At 39.0% G+C, this 19,783-nt stretch overlaps 1 protein-coding gene across 1 annotated transcript; it reads right to left on the bottom strand.

Moving 5' to 3' along the window:
• Positions 1 to 384: 384 nt before the first annotated feature.
• On the bottom strand, positions 385 to 18,602 carry LOC103722631 (uncharacterized). Its single transcript, XM_039117407.3, has 4 exons — positions 16,896 to 18,602; positions 15,844 to 16,235; positions 3,368 to 5,261; positions 385 to 1,018 (listed from the first exon to the last, which is right to left on the bottom strand). The coding sequence occupies exons 1-4, from the start codon at positions 18,583 to 18,585 to the stop codon at positions 591 to 593; spliced, it is 4,404 nt and encodes a 1,467-aa protein (XP_038973335.3). The 5' UTR covers positions 18,586 to 18,602; the 3' UTR covers positions 385 to 590.
• Positions 18,603 to 19,783: the final 1,181 nt, after the last annotated feature.

Raw genomic sequence — 19,783 nt, 5'->3', positions numbered from 1 at the left:
TAGTTCTCTCATTCTAGAGTTCTTAGAGAGCATAAGTGAGTTCCGCGTCGGCAACTGACAGACCAAAGGCCTAAAAGCTTACAACAAAAGAGCACTAATGGCCGACCCAAGCCTTTTCGGAAAGAGCATTCAAAGAGAGTACAAAAACTCAGTTTTTGGTTCGCCGTACAAACAAATTGGTGTGCTCCTTTTGTTTGTGAAGATCATTGTATCCTGGGAGGCAGACGCTCACGAGATCCAAAGCACCTGTGTGGAGGGCGAAATCTGTCTCAAGGACAGTGTCAAACACTAGCCTTGATCTAACATAGTTGAATCTTCATTTGAGGTCAGATTTATTTATTCATATATTTATTATTCAATTTATTTTACAAATTCACAATACACACAAACAACATATTATACTTCCAGAAATTCAAATAGATGTTGCATGTTTCTGTATACACTTTCCTGGTCATATACAACCAAAGATAGTTAACAATAAAAATGCCCATGCTATGTAATTAGGAACTTCCTTGTATTGCTGAAACAAAACTTGCTTATCTAATTGGTATAGGTTCAAGATTAGACCTTTTCACATGACTTCCCATCCTTCAGCGACCAGATATCGACCATGATGAAGCAGAGTATGTATCAGATGAAGTTGATCCAGGATTAAACAAATCTCCAGATGGAGGACAGTATACTGGAACAGGCATTTTAGGTGGCAAATTTGGTACTGGAGCATCAAACTCAAGAACATGAATCACTTGCCTTATGGATGGCCTTAGATCTGATGCCGGGTGGGCACACCATAACCCTACAACCATCAAGCGTTCCATTTGTTGCTCATCAAACTCCATCTTCAGTCTTTCATCCGCTGCAGTCAAACACATCTTTCTTCCATAAAGCTCCCAAACCCACTGTACCAAATTTACTTTACCCTTCATTTCCTTATCTTCAATAATGGGCTTTCTGCCGCATGCTATTTCTAATATAACCACTCCAAAGCTATAGACATCAGATTCTTTGCTAGGTTTTCCTGTTGGAATGCATGGTGTATTGCATTTAATTAGTTCATGAAAAATAGTTTTATACACACAATTACTCATTGTTAATTTGATTAAGAGACAATAACTTTACTTTTCTGATGATTTGATATGTAAGTAGAAGTATGAGCAATCTCTGATCCCGTCTTGAATAGTTTTTGAAAATGAATTTTCCACAAGAGATTTCCACCTTTCATCGGGTTAACGTAGTTTCTATCTTTAATCATGCCATAAGGAATCTAGAGTAAGCATGCATTAAGAGTTCCTTTCACTCGTGCATATAAGCATGTGTGGGTGCATTAGTATTCATGCACGTGGACACGTTTGCAAGCGAAATGATGATATTCACAATTAGGCCCGCGAGCTCGTTCTGCCAAGCTGAGTTTGAGGGCGTAGGTAAGAAATCAAGACAATTTGCTTAAGAACATAGCTCATGTTGTATCAGTGGAAAGAATCATTGTGGGATGACTGGATTCACAAAAGAACCATGTTCTTATGTCAATGGTGTGAGCTTCCAGTATTTCATGGAACTGCAGTCGGCGTCTTCCTAAGGATAAGCTCAATAGATAAAGAGAATGTCTGCATTGTAAACTAATCTCTTAAGCTTGAGTCCTCGTAGCTCGAAGATCTACAAGAGCATGTGTTTAGTCCTACATTAGTTATTTATTAGAAAGATCTTGGATACTTATAAAGAATCAAAGAATTTACATAATATCTTCTGACAAGTTTTTTTGGATGTGGTTCTAAGTTTCTACAAATAGTAGCAGAGTGGATTCGAGTATCTAAGAACTCATGTAGGCATTTGTTTAGTTTCACGACGGTAATTCATCCTGGAGATCTCGGGTTAGATTTTTTTGGATGAAATTCTGAATTGTTATACGTAGAATGGAGAAATATTTGGTTGGAATAGGTCCACCAGCTCATTGGTGGACAAAGAAGAAAGAGGAGGCCCTTAAACAATAAGCTATAGTGATATATGAGGAAGAAATTGGCTTGGAGTTGAATAATCTTCAGGCTAGGAAATCTCGGTCTAGTGGTGCGTTAAACGCGTGGATTTCTGCCTTTCACCGGGCGTCGGTCCTCTCCTGCCATGTGAACTTTTTTTGTTTTTTTTTATGATATCCTACAATGTGAATTAGAAATGTGGATTTTTCCTCCGTGGGTAGGCCCCTTTGTCATTCTTTCTGAAAGTAATGACACAAGTTGATGGACAGCAATTGATGGGACTGATTGACGTAACGAAATAGAAACTCAAATGTAGGGAAAGATATTTTCATGTATTTTTTTTTAACTTCCATGTTTCAAAAGGTATTTTGAGAAAAAAATCCAAATTTTTAGTTAAAAATCTGAGAACGAAATTGTCAGAAAAATCTCTGATGATCTTTATTGCAGATAAAACTTCTAGGCCTCAAGTTTCCATCCTGCATGGACTTGAAGCATGTTTGCGTCTGTAGCAAATATGCGTCTAGGACCGGGCTAGACTTATGAGTTGAGTTGGTGAAATGCATGTTGGATAAGCAAGAAAGAGGGAAGAAAAAGAAAATTAAAGGAAAAAAAAACTCTTGGTCATACTTTTTTCTCTTAACATATGCCAGACACATCTACATGTATAACATGCATATGTTAGGGTTGAAATTGGATTAGATCGAGCATATTTATATTTGTTTTGTTTGATGAATATAGATACAGATGTTAGTCGAATGCAAAAATTCATATTCATATTTATTTTAAAAAGAAGTGAATATAAATCGAGTATCAAAAATATGGATATAAGTCAAATAATTAAATCTTACGATTACAAAATTAAAAATATTACTAAGTGGATGATAAATCAAATTCATAATATATTAATATGGTTATTTATTTGTTTTCTTAAAGTTCATAAGTGCTATATAAAATTAAATAAAGTTACAAGGGAATTGGATCTTTGGATATGAATCTGATAGTTATCTATTCATATCAATATCTATTTTTCTTTAACGGATATGGATATGAATAAGGATATTAGTCGAATACTCAAATTTTTATCCAAATTTGAATAGATTCGGATATGAAAATAGATCTGAATGGATATTATCTGGTCCAATTTCATCCCTAGCATCCATGCATTTGTTAGCCTCACATCCCACAGCTATCTATAATGCAATCTCTTCAAAAAGAAATGTAGCAATGAATATATCAAGCAAAAAATAAAGAAATGTAGCAACGATGGAATGATATGAGTTGGGCATATGCTAAAAGAAAGCAGACATGCGAAGCAATTAAAATGCCATCCTTTTCAGTTTTAAGTGTAGTTAAAAAAGCCTTGCTAAATGCATTATAATGATATATATTTCTCATACCTGTAACAGCATATTCTGGCGCAATATATCCCCTGGTCCCCATCAAAACCGTTGTTAGTGGGTTGCAATCATGATCCATGAGCCTTGCCAATCCGAAATCACCAAGTTTAGCATTGAAGTCTGAATCCAACATCACATTGCTTGGCTTCACGTCTCGGTGGATGATGCATTGCTGCCACTCTTCATGAAGGTAGAGCAACGCCGAGGCCAACCCCAAAGCAATCTTGTACCTAACTGGCCATGTAAGAAATCTATCCTTGCCATATAGATGGTAATCAAGGCTTCTGTTCAACATGTACTCATAGACAAGCAACAAGTCGCCCCTTTCATGACAATAGCCAATAAGCTGCACAAGATGGCGATGCCTTAACTGGCTGATGGTCGTGATTTCAGATATGTACTCTCTCTTACCTTGCTTGGAATCTTTAGAGAACCTTTTAATTGCCACTTCAAGCTTTGGATCATGCAATACTCCCATGTAAACCTCCCCGAATCCTCCTTCCCCTAGCTTCCTCTCCCTTGCAAAATTATGCGTTGCACTCAGAAGTAAGCTATAAGGAAATCTCCTAGGCCCACTGGCCCTCTCAATTGCATCACCGACTAAAACATCCATAGCCGTGTCTTCGTCTTCTGCCATGTTTCTACTAACCTTCTTACGCATATATTTTCTGATAAAAAACATCGCACAGAACAAACCTACTAAAATTCCTGAAGGAATAGCAAACTCCAAGGCTTTAGACCTTTTATGCCTCAGTCCAAGATCTTTGGAACTGAAACTCCAGGAGAAGATGGTATGTACCTCATACAGGTCACCTGTGGAGGCTGAGAAGCCAACGACAACCTTTTCTGGCAGGTAATCCCTCAAGTCGACACCATAAGACAGACTCCAATTCCTCCTAGGATCTGAGGAATTGCTAAGGAAGACACTCAAATTTCTAGTACTAGCATTGTAACAAACAGATGCAAAAAGTATGGCTTTTTGCCTTATACTTGTATTCAACTCCACATGCGCAACGGAAACAATCCTGTGGATGTCGATTCCCACATGATTGGCACTAGAATCATCATACTCGGGGTTTATGTAGCTATCAAACTCGACGGCGACGATCTTGTTTCTCGTCATGTTAGTACCATTGCGGTCGAATAGCCCAAGAGCCCCACCCCATGAATGATTGAAGGTCTCATTATAGTATGGGTAAGACGAGAGGAAGAAGGCGATCCCGTCGGCGCTTCTTGATTTGTTGAGGCCATCGATAGTGAAAGAGAAATTCGAAGTGAAGTCGGCGAGTTTACCTGAACGTTTGTCCCAGAGATGCACTGGTTCATTATGCACAACACTGCCCATGCTCCTTTCCAAGTACGTGTTCATTTGGTTCCTGGTGAGTTGGATGGCGTTGCTCTGAAGCGTGGCGTCCTCGTAGCTTGTTAGGTCTCCCGTTGCATCCTGATTGAAGATAGAGTAATTGAAGGAGAGTGGACTTGCATGGGGAATCATGAAGCACAACAACTGGAAGAGGGACAGCAATAAGAGTCGGAGGGATGGAACAGGAGTTCTGGGGCGGTTGCAGCAAGGAGTCATGGTTGCAAGGGGAAAAGACGCATGCCAAGGCGTTTTGCTTAGCTTTATGCAATGAGCAACAGTGTCTTTGAACCATGAATCAAAGGTTATCAAATTAGAAAGCCGGTTCTGTGCATCTGAGAGGTCCATCCTGTGACGTGGCAAGTGAGTGGGAACTTGCAGGAATCTTCTTGTCAATATCCTCACAAATTTGCAATTTACATTCATATCCTTATCTTGTTCATATTTGACTGTTTGCAGCATGGGAGCTGATTTCCAAAAAAATCCTAGGAAAAAAGAAAGATATCTTGGTAACGAAAACCATAGGAGGTTGTATTAGCGAGATCTAACGGTGAACAGCTGCCCAAAAGACCTTACAAATTTACTATTTCCTTATTTATTCTTATAAATTATTTCTTCTCGCACACCTATCATTATTGAGTTAATGGTATACATACAAAAATAAATAATTTATACATGTATACATACAAAAATAAATAATTTATAAGTATATACATGCAAAAACCAGTAATCTGCAAGGGTAGACATCCAAGTAAAAAATTTGCAAGGGTATATATTAATATATATGGCTTTAGATATTTATAATGGTATACATGCAAAAAAATATATTTATGAGGGTCTATATGAAAATAGTAAATTTGTGAGGATATTGATATAATTTCAAATATTTTTGATGGTCCATATATGCAAAAAAAACCTTTTTATAATTGAGGTTCTTGTGCACGGTATCTGACTAGATTCTTCTGTAACCCATCAAGCTTGAACCTGTATAAACTGAAAATATTTTGGTACAATTACTGTGGCGGAAGATCTGGTCCATACTTGGCCGTAGAAAGTCAAGGAACGTGCAGCTTCTCAAACGGTAGGTTGATGGAAACTGCCATGAAAGGAGAACAAAAAGGAATCTGAAATAAAATAATATAAGGAGAAACGCAAAGCAAATCTTTCTTGTGCTCTTTCTGGCAAAGCAAATCTATCTTGCCGGACCCAACCACTTGGAACTATTGAGTAAAGAATAGTATTCAATGACATAAAGCAAACGACGGCTATAAAAGGCTACTCAAGAATATTCAATGACGCGCAGCTTCGTAAACAGCTGGCTGAGGGAAACTATATACCATGAAAGGAGAACAAACAGGAATTTGCAGTCAAAGAATATAATGACGAACCACAAGTTAGCAATCTTTCTTGCTCTTTTCCAGCAAAGAAAATCTGTCTTTCTAGGAATTATTGAGTAAACAACAATATTCAATGATATAAAGCAAACGACTGGTATAAATGACAGCAACATCTTGCGTTGAAACAACCACAAATATGAGATGGTCTAATTGTAGTTTGTACATCTATTATACTATCTAAAGAGACCATATGAAAAATTTCCGTAGTGGCTTAATTGGAATGACATGCCATGTCAGCTTGAACCATGTATTTCAGCTAAAATTTGAGGTCGTATGATACAATCCGAGGTGGCTTAATTTTTTTATTTAAAATGGCGCATCTATTTTTGAATCTTCTGGGAAACTCATTTTCGTACTTATTTTATAAATATTTTTATTAGTTTTTGTAAGAGGCCCGCTTTTAACAAAGGACCAGTCATATCAGCTTGTAATATATGTTCTATCAAACTTGCTAGGCTATGGTCTAATTTGCAAATCAGTGAGGAGAATTTGTTAAAGTCATGGGTTATAACTTTCCTAGGTGCCTCAGGGCAATTTTTTCTTTTGTTGGAAAGTTACGAGATGCCCGTTTTAGAGCGCCGGAATGTATTAATTAATTATCAAGTCTTGTGTTCATGCGGTCAAGACGTCCAAGTCAATCTATGCAACTTTCCGAGAATAGCCTGTGACGTATCTGGGAAGCAAAGTTTTCTGCAGTGGCTCCCACTATTAGTTCTATGTGCATGCCATGTATTTTCATTGTTCTTATCCTTGTCCTTTTTTCGGGTGGACGAAATCCATGTGAATTTTCCTGGCGGCTGCTTTATCTGAATCTCGAGTACCGCTAAACTAGCATCAGGCCATGTAAATATTTCTGAAAACTCTCTCCTTAAAAAACATGAAAAAAGAAATCTTGATTTTCTAGATTATTTATTTGCTTTTATTTTTTGCTTAGCATTTTATAAAGTTGACCTTGACTCGAGGAAAACTAAGATGGAGACGAAGCAAGCACCACTGACGGGACGGGACCATGCATATCGTCCAGCCGATGGATGAGACCGAAGACCACTCTGGCTTTCTACCAAAAAAAAAAAAAAAAAAAAAAAGACCACTCTGGCTAGGAAGTCAACACGGAACCAGTAAATGCTCCTTTGAAAACCCGCAACTATTTGAAATGTAGGCATTTATATTTTTATAAATAAATAATTAAGGGGGGAAATATCAAACTTTCCCATCTGATCCCAAATGCACACACGCGCACGCATGCACATATACATGCACACACGTGCAGGGGCTCACATATGTATATATATAACACTTTATCTGATCCCAAAGTAACACTTTGCGGCTGGACTTTCTTGTGGTTCAAGTTCCCTCAGCTTACAATGCAATTTTGGATCGACCTAGTTTGAATGCTTTTCGAGCCGTGGAATCTACTTATCACTTGCTCATGTGATTCCTCATGAGGTGCAAAGAGGAAGAGATTCGAGGTGACCAGATGATAGCTCAATAGTACTACATGGCCACCTTTAAAGGAAAGAAGCCGGTAGAATCCCTACCGATCAAGAGGCTGGACACAAGGGACGAGCTGAAGGAGCAACGAAGAGAATTGGTTGAAGAGTTGGTGCAGGCCCCCTTACAGGAAGATGAGTCCGACTAAACTGTTCAGATCGGTTCTAGCCTAAGTGAAGAAAACTGAGCCAAAGTGATCAACTTTCTTTGAGCTAACACAGATGTCTTCGTTTGGTTGGCTGCTGACATGTCAGGTATAAGCCTCGAGGTAAGGGTTCATGAGCTCAACGTGGACCCGACTCATCGACCTATGCAACAGAAGAAAAGGAACTTCACCACAAAAAGAAAACAAATCATAAATTGGGAGGTCGATAAGCTTTTGGAGGTCGACTTTGTACACGAGATAAGTGACTCTATCTGGCTAGCCACAATTTTACTTGTCAGAAAATCTAATGGGAAGTGGCGAGTCTGCATCGACTATACAGACCTAAATAAAGCCTGCCTAAAAGATATCTTCCTACTGCTGAGGATTGATTAGCTCATAAATACGACCTTGGAACATTAGCTTTTAACTTTCATGGATGCATTCACTGGGTACAACCAGATCCCAATGATGCTCGAGGATAAGGAGAAAATGACCTTTTTTACTAATAGAGGCCTCTACTGCTACAAAGTAATACCTTTTAGGTTAAAGAATGTAGAGATCACTTACCAGTGCTTTGTCAATAAAATTTTTAAAGAGCAGATCAGCCAAAATATGGAGGTGTATGTGGACAATATGCTTATGAAAAGCCAAACAACATAGTAGCACATCGCTGACCTGAAGAACACTTTTGCAACCCTCAGAAGGTACCAAATGAAGCTCAATCCGATGAACTATGCCTTCAGAGTCATCTCAAAAAAATTTCTGGGGTTCGTGGTGATGCAGTGCGACATTGAAGTGAATCCGGAGAAAATCTGAGCAATGTAGGACATGAAGCCCCCAAAGGCCGTCAAAGTGTTCAGTGCCTCTTCTTATTCATCTCTTTCAGTTGGAACATTCCTATCCACCTTCTTTCTCTCAGTATCCTTTATTGGTAAAAAGAGTTAGAACTACAAGGTTTACATTTCTGCCACTTCACCTGAATAAAAAGAAGGCTCCTGACTAGTCAGGTAGCAGCGCTGGCAAGATTTATCTCCAAATCAGCAAAGCACTGCCACCTATTCTTCATGACCCTAGAGCATCCAAAAAAATTCAAATGGATCGAGGAATGTCAAAAGGCCTTCGACTAACTATAAGAATACCTTGCCTCGTCGCCTCTTCTCATAAAACCACAGATTGGAGAAATGCTTTACCTATACTTAGCCATTTCCCTATCTGTGGTAAGTTTGGTCCTAGTGTGGGAAGAAGAAAGGTGCCAATAGCCAATTTACAGATCGTGTGAGATGCTGAGACTAGATACTCCAAGTTGGAGAAAATGATTTATGTCCTAACCGACCAGCTGATGAGGCAAATCTTGTAAAGTCTAAAAATGCAAGTCGACTGGCAAAATAGGCAGTGGAGCTCGATGAATTCGACATACAGTATCGACCTCGACCATCAATCAAGGCACAGGAGCTATGATAAAGATCCCGCTGAGCTCCCCAAGAAGAAAGCCACTGAGTGGCCGTGGATCCTGCACATAGATAGTTCGTCGGGCCTAAGGGGCAGACAGTGGAGCTCGATGAATTTGACATACAGTATCGACCTCAACCATCAATCAAGGTGCAGGAGCTATGATAAAGATCCCGCTGAGCTCCCCAAGAAAAAAGCCACTAAGCGGCCATGGATCCTGTACATAGATAGTTTGTCGGGCCTAAGGGGCAATGGTGTTGGTGAGTATGAGTAATCATGGAGTATAATCAGTGGTTCAAGTTCTCAGCCTCAAACAAAGCCAAATATGAAGCACTCATCATCGGGCTCAATCTCTCCAAGGAGCCCAAAGTTCGGCAATTGAAGGTCTTCAGGGACTCCCAATTAGTGGTCGGCCAAATGCGAGGAGAATTCGAGGCTTGAGGGCCATCAATCATCAAATATCAACAAATATAAAGGATATTACCTCAGCCTTTTATAGTTTTGACATATAACAGATCCCTCAAATAGAGATTGCTAGAGCCAAGCTGCTGTCAAAGTTGTCCACATCGAAGACAGTCGAGCTGACCAAAGCCACCTACCTCGAGGTCCTAGAGGCACTGAGCATCAACGAGCCCAAGGCAGTGCTGAAGACCGACGTCGAGCTTAGCTGGATAGACCCCCTCATCGACTTCTTAATGGATGATAAAGTGCCTATGGATCGGGGCGGGGGGGGGGGGGGGGAGCCCGATAGATAAAGCGACAAGCCTCCCACTACGTCCTCCTCAATGACAAGTTACATTGGAGGCCGTTTTCATTGCCGCTTCTCAGGTGCCTTTGTCCAACCAAAGTAGATTATGCACTTAAGGAGGAGCACAAGGACATCTGTGGGAATCATCTAGCGGACCATGCAAAAGGATGCTCCCGACTTTGTCAAAAAGTGCGATCGGTGTCAACGCTATGAAAACATCCAACGGTGACCGGTGGTGCCATTGGCACTGATCAGTGCCCCTTGCCTGTTCATGCAATGGAGGATTGACATTCTCGAACTCTTTTCGCTGGCAATAGGGCAGCGCAAGTTCCTCTTTGTAGGGTAGATTACTTCACCAAATGGGCGGAAGACAAACAATAGCTCGAATTACCAAAGCCAAAGCTCGGGACTTCATCTGACAGAACATAATCTGCAGGTTTGGACTTCCTTGGATAATAATCACCAATAATGGGCGTCAGTTCGATAATGCCCAATTCAAAAAGTTCTACACCGAGCTTGGAATCAATCAGTGGTTCACTTCGACGATGCGCCTCCAGTCCAATGGAGAGGCCGAAGTGACCAACTGAATAATTCTATAGGTGCAGAAAGCGAGATTGGATCGGGCAAAGGGGCTATGGGCCGAAGAGCTCTATAATGTCTCATTGGCATACCGGACAACATCTCGAGCCCCTAACGAGGAGACACCCTTCAACGCTGCCTTTGGTACGGAGGCAGTAATCCCACTAGAGATCAGACTTCCGTCGCTTTGGACGGAAAGCTTCGACGACTAGACAAATTCGGACCAGACTAGAAGAAATCAGAGAAAGAGGGCAAATCCTCATGGAGGTGTACCCTTCATTGGCCTCGCTCCTCTCAATTTTCTTGATAGCTGCTTTATTTAAAGCTTGGGCAATGCCAAACTAAAATGAGCGCACATGAATATATTTGAGAAGTCAAGATTATTATACAAATTCTCTAGCTTACAAGGTTCCTGTCACCCAAACATATGGCGCCATGCCTTCTAGGCATGCGTTACTCCTTATCTTTTTATTTGAGTGCCTTCATGTTTTTTTTTTTTTTTTTTTTTTTTTTGTATTTTGGTTCCTTTTAGCCTTTTGTAATAACTAAAAATGCATCGAAGTAGCACAAGAAATTTCATAGATGGTTGCCAGTCTGCTCCATATCTACGATCATCAATATCCAATTCAAGGTAATCTTTCAAAAGTTCCAAGAAATAGTGGTGGCAATCGTTTGGGTCTACTTGGGCACAAGTGGGGTCAAAAAATTGTTAAGCACCATATCAACATTCTTCAGACAAGCAAGGGATTTAACTATCCCAAGAATAAATAAATAAGGGAGGATTATCTAAAGGTAAAGATAACTACCCTCGAATTAGTTATCTTCCATAAAAAAGAAGTCTTAGAATGCAAGACTCTAGCTTCTTGGTTATTTTGTCTTGAAGCAAAAATAAAAAAACTAAAAAAAACTGCCAGTTTGTTTCTCCCAAGTTTGGTTCCCGTTGTCCCTCAAAATCCCACTTTCCTGTGATGTTCCTTTCTTTTTCTTCATTCATCCTCTCCTATCATCCAACTCAAACTCGACACAAGCCAGGCCCAGTCCAAATGCTAAAAGGGCCAGTCGAAATGGGTCAGATCGAACTGATGGTCAACTATGCACAGAAGCCATCCAATGGGAAACATCTAATGGTGAATTACCTCCTAGAAGAGTTCGCCACGAAGCAACCAAGTCCAAGATGAACTCCATCAAATCAGTGTTAACTTGAAGACAAAGACTAGAATATCCGACGGTGGACTAGTAACCATCAGATAGTATCCGATGATAGCATAACTATAATCCGATCTCTTCCAGTAGGTAGGTCGCCATCGGAAAAAAAAAATCCTTCTGGAAGTGAGAATATAATGAGATAGCTTACTTTAGTTGTTTAAGGTCTTTGCTTTTGAGTTTTCTTTGGCCTATAAGGAGACTCCTTTGATTTTAGCACTTGTAGAGATTTCAGGGCCTATAAATTCTATATATACCCTAATCTTTCATCAATCGATGAAATTAACTGTCTCTTGAGTTCGCTGTTCGCTTTGCTATGTTGCTCTCTCTTTATGCATGATGGATTAGGCACAAGTCCTGGATGTTGCTGGGGATAGCAACGAGGTGAGCGGCCGAGCCCTTCATCATGGCACATAACGGCAACGTCTCTTCATGGAGTCTTGGTGATGATGAAGCATTTCGGGTAGCTACTAGTTACTCTTTATATTAGAATAGATCTAGTTTTTCTTTAGCCTTTTAGTTTTCAAGATTGATTTTTCTAATATTGTATGCTATATTTAGATTAAATCATGCTTAGAGTATTTGATTTCTTGCTTAGATAATTCACTTGTTGTTTCTTTTATTGAAGTGGATGAATCAACCATCCAAAAAAATTATAGAAGAAAATATCCTCAAGCTAAATAGGATCCGAAGAAAAGTATTCTAAAACAGCATCCCATAAATAGTTGGCTACATAGGACGCCACGGACAATATTTGTCTCTCAACAAACATGAGTTATTTCAAAAGACAATTAAGATTCTTGATGATTTTCCAAATATCCAACTTCAGTGGGCGGGCCATAGTCGAGTCAAATTATTTCCTCACTTGACCAAGCACATTTCTTGGATCTCCTTCCAAAATAATATGGTTGGCTTGTAGGATGATAGTGGCATATTTGATTACCCTCCAACATAGCAACATATCATCCAAACAGCAACCTTTTGTAACTACAAAACATGAGTTTGAGCCTCTAATCACAAATCCAGCTCCACCCCTTCGCTACCAACTATCTCAAATTTAACTTTGATGATAATTCACTTTTCCGTGTTGCACTCTAATTCAACATGCGACTTTCCTGCCGATAATTCCCTCTAAGGCAAGATGATGCCTGACATTGGATTCTTTTTTGAGTCGTAAATTTCCATGCCCTTCCCAGTTGCTATACTTCGAGCACCGAGTATGTCTGTCGGTTTACTGAGAGCCTGTCAAGTACTTCGATCTCAAAGACTGAAGAGGATCCTAGCTTGGCCTTCTTTGCAAGCAACCAAGATAAAGAACTATATTGGAACTAGAAGCAAATAAGAAAATCTAGAAGAGAGCTTTAATAGTTGAAACAAAGCAATAGAGAGAGAGTCGAGTACAGGTTAGATTCCCCAACCATTCCTCTTTATATTTCTATATTTTCATTATATCTCTTGTTCTATTTAAGAGTGGGTCGCTGAAGACAAGATTAGAGATGAGAAAAGAGGTATTTAGAGGTGCTTATATCAGGCTTTTAGAAGAAAAGGGACAGTGGAAGCCAGACTGTGGAAGGTAAGGCATGGTAATAGAAACAATTATAAAGACAGACTTGTTAAATTGTATTCAAAATCCAAAATTTAACAAAAAATTTAACAAATGGTAAGGGATTAATTAGCAATGAAACAATGATCAACTAAAATTGGGGGCAAAATAAGAAGCTCAAAACCGAGAGAAATTTAGGCATAGTTTGTTGGAGAGAACTTTAGGCAAAATAAGAAGCTCAAAACCATGGGCTGGAACCACGTATGCATGCGCTCGGCTATGTTGGCGGTGCCATGAACAACATGTACACACGCGTGGCTAGCACGTTTTGCCACACATTCTGTTGAATTTGAATTGGATTGAGCCTATAAAATAACTCCAAGTCCTAGGTCTTTAGTACACCACAATAGCCTACAACCCAAGAGATAGCCCTCTATTTAATTCCTACTCTTCTTTCATTATTTTGTAAGTCGTTTTTAAGCCTTTCTTAGTCTCTTCTTTGGGGGAATTGAGATGTCATGATCGTGCTCGTGATAGAAAAATTAGGCTGAGCTGGGCTTGTTGTACGGCTAAAACTAGGTTGGACTATATCCAGCTGTATCAATTTCCATAATTGATTCGGGTTGGTTTCGAATACTATTTCTTTGGTCCAATCAAATTTGGATACGGATTCGGATAATTAGCTCAAAAATCTTCCGGATACAGATATAGATACAGATACACCTAATTTTTTTAGATTTAGATCCAGATTCAGATATCCGTACAATAAGGGTAAGTAAAAAGAAAAAGTTTAAGTTAAGTTGAATTAGATAACCAATTAAATGATTAACCAATTCTTAACTAAAAGAAATTCAGCAATTAGATGACCGCCATTTAAGATAGTAACCCAAATACGGATATCCGATTCGGATAAAATCCTTCGAATTATCCTGCATGCCTCAAAGGCTTAAACATCTTGTTCATCTATTTTGTCTCTCTTTTCTATTCGTCGTCTTCAAACAACTAGAGTTTCGAAGATTTCGTCCACTTTCTAGTTCCTATCGGGCGATTGCAAACCAGAGACAGTTGTTAGATGCCTTAGTGGCAGCATAGATTCTGTCTACTTCGGTAATGAGCAACTTTGAGTGGTAGATCCTTTATAAAATTGTTTATTTTTATTACTAATAAATGCTTATCAAAATTATATTTTTTTTAATTAAACCTTTCTATTATGATCATGTCTTCATTTCTAGTATTCATCACTGAATTTTGTTCAAATTTGATTAACATCCGAAAAGTATCTGATTTATATTCATATTCGGATAAAAAAATATGGTTATGTTTAATATCTGATTCATATTCGTATTCGTTTATAACAAATGTGGATATGTTTAATATCCGATTTGTATCCGTATTTATTTAGAAGAAATGTGATTATTAATTTTTATATCTGTTTAATATCTATATCCGTTGATACAAATATGGATATATCAATATCCGATCCATATCCGATCTATTTTCATCTCTTGTCTGTTGTACCTTAGGCATGATCTTGCCATAGACTTGCACAAAGAGGCATATTTCATTCTTAGATTAGTAATTTCACAGGCCTCGATCCAAACAAACTTTCTTTCTTTTGATTTTCATAATATATTATTGTTATTATTATTACTTTATATTTTGCAATTATTATTTTTTGAATATAATTTGCAATTTACGGAACCATACGTCCAACAGAGTTTGTTGCCGATGTGAAAGGGGAAGAGGCCATTTGGATGGAAGATGAGGGAAAAGTTCCCATGGTCCAAGATGAGGGCCGGGGGTGGTCCAGGAGAGGAGTGAATGAGGACGAACTGGTAAATTGTTGGGAATCCATAGGAATTACTTGGTTTGATTCCTAAAACTAGATTATACAAGCTTATTAGGTTGAATGAGGAAGGACTTTTACCCCTAGCTCATCTGTGTCCCTCATTGGCATTGTGCCTGTTCCTTCCCTTCATCTCCATTGAGGCTGCCCATGCTCATCACATGGATGCATAGACCCACTAAGATCAGCTCGATGTCGAGGAGGGTCTAAGAATTCTTGTGGAGATTCCCCAATTTGGGAGAAACTCCCATTACAAACAAAAGATCAATAGTTTTCTCACTTATTGTACTAGAATGGTGGTTATGACAAGTATCTCAGGTATTATATCAGGTATCAACCAGCTAGTGGTTTAATTTTAGTCATCCAATCTAAATATACAAATGGCTCATAAAACATTAAGGTACCAAAGAAAACTGAATATTTTATTACATGACCCTGAAGATAAGCATATCAAAATAACGTACAACATGTTCTCGACTAGAATTATCATTACAGTTGCCCATGCAGGAGATTTTAAATATATTATATTTCAAGCTTATATGGCAAAGACATACAACACCCGATCATATAATGAAACACCTATCAAAAACAAAAAGTACCTAATTATATAGTTGAATTATAAATCACTGGTATGATGGGTAACATGGTACCATTGTTAAACCTTTCTAACATGACTCACCTTCCTTCAAGGGCCCAACAGAGTTGTGTTTCAAACTATAGAGCAGCTTTCAGAATTTGGAGGAGGAGCAGGCACATTTCTTGGAGGAGAATGAAACATTGGAATGGGCATATTGGGTGGCAAAGCTGGCAATGGAGTATCAAATTTAAGTACATTGATTGCTTGCCTCATGGTCGGCCTTTGATTTCTGTCAGGGTGAGCACACCATAGTCCCACTACCATCAAGTACACCATTTGTTGTTCATCGAATTTCATATCTAACCTTCGGTCTGCTGCAGCCAAACATCTTCCATTCCCATAAAGTTCCCAAACCCACTCCGCCAAATTCTCTTGATCATCCTTCTCCACTTCAGATGGCTTTCTACCGCATGCAATTTCTAATATAACTACTCCAAAGCTGTAAACATCAGCCTCTTTACTAGCTTTTCCTGTGGAATGTTACGACATAATTAATTTAGGTTGTCAAAATAAACCAATGCTTATAGTTGCTCGAATTTATTTTTGTTAAAAATAAAATGATCTAGCTTTTTCAATGATATTAAAATTTTATAGACATATGCAAGCAAAGTTTTACAAGTAACATAGTATTACTCATTCAACTGAGTTATTTCTCTTTTTGGTTAATCTAGAGTTTGATGATTTCAATTTAAGGTGTGACATGGTTCTGCAGGAATAACCCAGACTACTAGACACCAAGAACAAACAATGATTGATTGAGGCTTAAGAATTTGGATCAGTACTTAGCTTGTTTTAGATTTGGTCAAGTCAATCAGAAAAATCATAGGTCTGACAGGTTAAGTTTAACATCATAACTCTATGCATATATATATTGTTGCGGCAAAGAGTTTTTTCTCAAAAAAGAAAAGTATGTGTAGAGTAACCATGATTTAAATATCTTACAGAATTCCGTTGTTTATTCAGTAAAATTACTGTATCCTGGTCCTATTTTTATGGAACTCTTAGGTGATTTTGGAAATAAATCTTTTGACGTAGCGAGTGTATAAATTGGAGTGGCATATATGTCTTTTCGACAAAGGGTAAATTAGAATTCCTTGCAAAATCTAGTATAGTGGCATAGATTTTGTTACCTGTAATAGCATACTCTGGTGCAATATATCCCATGGTCCCGGCCAGAACTGTTGTTTCTCGGTTGGAGTCATGGTTCATGAGCTTTGCCAATCCAAAATCACCAAGTTTAGCATTGAATCCCGAGTCTAGCATCACATTGCTTGGCTTTACATCTCTGTGGATCACGCACTGCTCCCACCCCTCATGAAGATATAGCAACGCTGATGCTAAACCCAGAGCTATCTTGTACCTCTCGGGCCATGCGAGCAGTCTTGTATTTTTGTATAAATGGTAATCGAGGCTTTTGTTTGGCATGTACTCATAAACAAGCAGCAAGTCGCCTTTCTCATGACAATAGCCTATGAGTTGCACAAGGTTGCGGTGCCTTAGCCGGCTTATGATCGTTACTTCCGATATGTACTCTTTCTTCCCTTGTCTGGAACCTCTGGAGATCCTTTTAATGGCCACCTCAAGCTGTGAATCATGCAGTACCCCTTTGTATACCTCCCCAAATCCTCCTCCACCAAGTTTCTCCTCCTCCATGAAATTTTTGGCAGCACTCTCGAGTACCCTGTAAGGAAACCTCCTAGGCCTACTCCCTCTCTCAAATGCAACATTAATCAATGAATCAATACTAACATCTACTTCTTTCTTCCCTCTATCACCTTTCTTGCATGAATGTTGCCTCATAAACCACATCAAGCCCAACCCACATAGTAAGACCACGGCGCCAATACCCAACCACTCCAAAAATATATAATGATGTCTAGCTCTTGGAGTAGGGCTTGGACTAGAACCATAACCCTGAGAACTCAAATCGGAGGAACTGAAATTCCAAGATACAAGGCTATGTTGTTCGGTCTTGTTACCTGTGGCAGCTGTGAAGCCAACGGCTACCTTAGCAGGCAGAACCTTCCTCAAGTCAACAACATGAGACAGGCTCCAATTCCTTGTAGGATCTGAAGCATTACTAAGGAAGACACTCAAATTTTTGGTGGTAGCTCTGTAATTAACACACGCGTCGAACGTCGTGTTCTCTCTCATGTTAGCTTTCAAGTCCAGCTGAACAACTGAGTATATCGTGTGGACGTCGATTCCGATATGGTTGGCGCTTATATCCTTGTACTGAGGATTGAAGAAGGTATCAAACTCGACAGCAACGACAGTACTCGGGAGCGTTTTGTTGCCATCAGGACTGGTAAACAGACCGAGAGTTCCGCCGCAGGATAAATCGGGGATTGCCGAAGGGTATGACGAGAGGAAGAAGGCGAGTCCGTCAGCACTGACTTCTCTTTTGAAGCCATAGATAAAGAAGGAGAAACATGAAGTGAAGTTGATGACGGAAGCTTCGTCATAGATAGTCACTGGTTCAGGATATACCATTCTTCCGGAGCTCCTCTTAAGGTTGATGTCGGCCTGGTTCTTGGTGAGTTGGACGATGCTGTCGTCGAAGAAGGCGTCCCGCTGGTAAATCATGTTTGGAATGTTCAAATCATCACCAGAGTAGTTGAAGGAGAGTGGGCTTGCAAGGGGGATTAGGATGGACAGCAAGTGGAAGAGAGGCAGCAAAATTTGGAGGGATGGAGGGGTTCTGGAGTTGGAGAGAGCCATGCTTGGTATGTTGGAAAGGAGACATTCCAAGGCCATTTGGTGGCTTGGGCAGCTAAAGAAGGTGCTTGTCAGACCACACAACGTGAATCGAGTTCTCATCTAGATTCTTCTTTTATGGTTGAAGCTTAGAACGGTGTCTAACTACGTAAATTGATTTTTCTCTGGTGTATTAAATTTTGATTTTAATAAATGGTAAAACCTTTGGTCCGGTTTGAATTGTATGAGATGGTCTCTCTATTTTTTGAGGGAAACGTAACGACAAATCACAGCTTTGAAAACTTTTCCTCCTTGGCGGACAAATTTGTAGAGGCGACAAGGTGATGGCCTCCAGCCGCCAGAAATTATGCAGCGAAAAATCATAAAAAATTAACTCAAAGCACTCCTTGTTACACACGTGTAGCACAAGGATAAGGATATATTTTCTTTATCCGTTAAACTCGAATATTTTACTATTTTTTTAAAAAAATAATCAAAGTAAATTTTTGGTTCTTTTTTCAATTGAAGATAGATAAACGGAGATATATAGTTTCTAATAGTAAGGCCAGTCTTTGCATAATTTGAATAGGATTTTTCTTCTAATTTAAATTGAACTCAATTTTTCAAAATAGGCATGACCAGTAGAAATAAACATGAAAAAGCTAAAATTATGCAGAAATTAGGTATCGACTCTTATATAGACTTAGCTTCAACTGCTCTATTTAATTCATTCTAGATTTGGAGATATACCCGATCAAAATATCTTTTAAGAAGAAAATTTTCTGTTTCACCGGCCTATTTGGAGACCTAAGCAATGGAATTTTATTATGATCAGTTAGTGTGTTTCACCCTTTGAGAGGTAACGCTAGATTATAGAGCTCGAGAAGTTACCCAATTTAATTAAAAAAGAAAAAAAAATATTACCTCAATCTATTATTATACGATGAAGTTATGGCGTCCAAAAATTTGGCACATAATTTGATTTTTCGATATATCATATTTCACTTTTAAATCCTATCCGACTCTATCCGTAGCAGCCAAAATAATTCACATCGAATCAGATAATTCTTTCAGGATATTTAGAAAGTAGGTAAAGAATATCCAGTCAAAAAGCAACCTATCCTCCTGAGGATTGCTTATTCTGCTACAAAACCAGACCTGGGGGTTTGGATCACTTGCCTGTAGGTGGCCTTTCCTTAGATAAAAACTTGACCTCATTTGGGCGGCTTTAGCAGGGAGCACATATCGTATCACTGCGGAGGTCAATTACCTCAGCTCTGGAATATCGGTGACTTGGGCCCGGAGGGTTTAGACCGATATC

This window comes from Phoenix dactylifera, chromosome 2 (assembly GCF_051530095.1).
Source record: "Phoenix dactylifera cultivar Ajwa chromosome 2, Ajwa_hap1_PhDact_Kaust_v1.1, whole genome shotgun sequence".
Lineage (NCBI taxonomy): Eukaryota > Viridiplantae > Streptophyta > Magnoliopsida > Arecales > Arecaceae > Phoenix > Phoenix dactylifera.
Note: the sequence above shows the minus strand (reverse complement) of the source record. Positions and strands in the feature narration are given on the sequence as shown.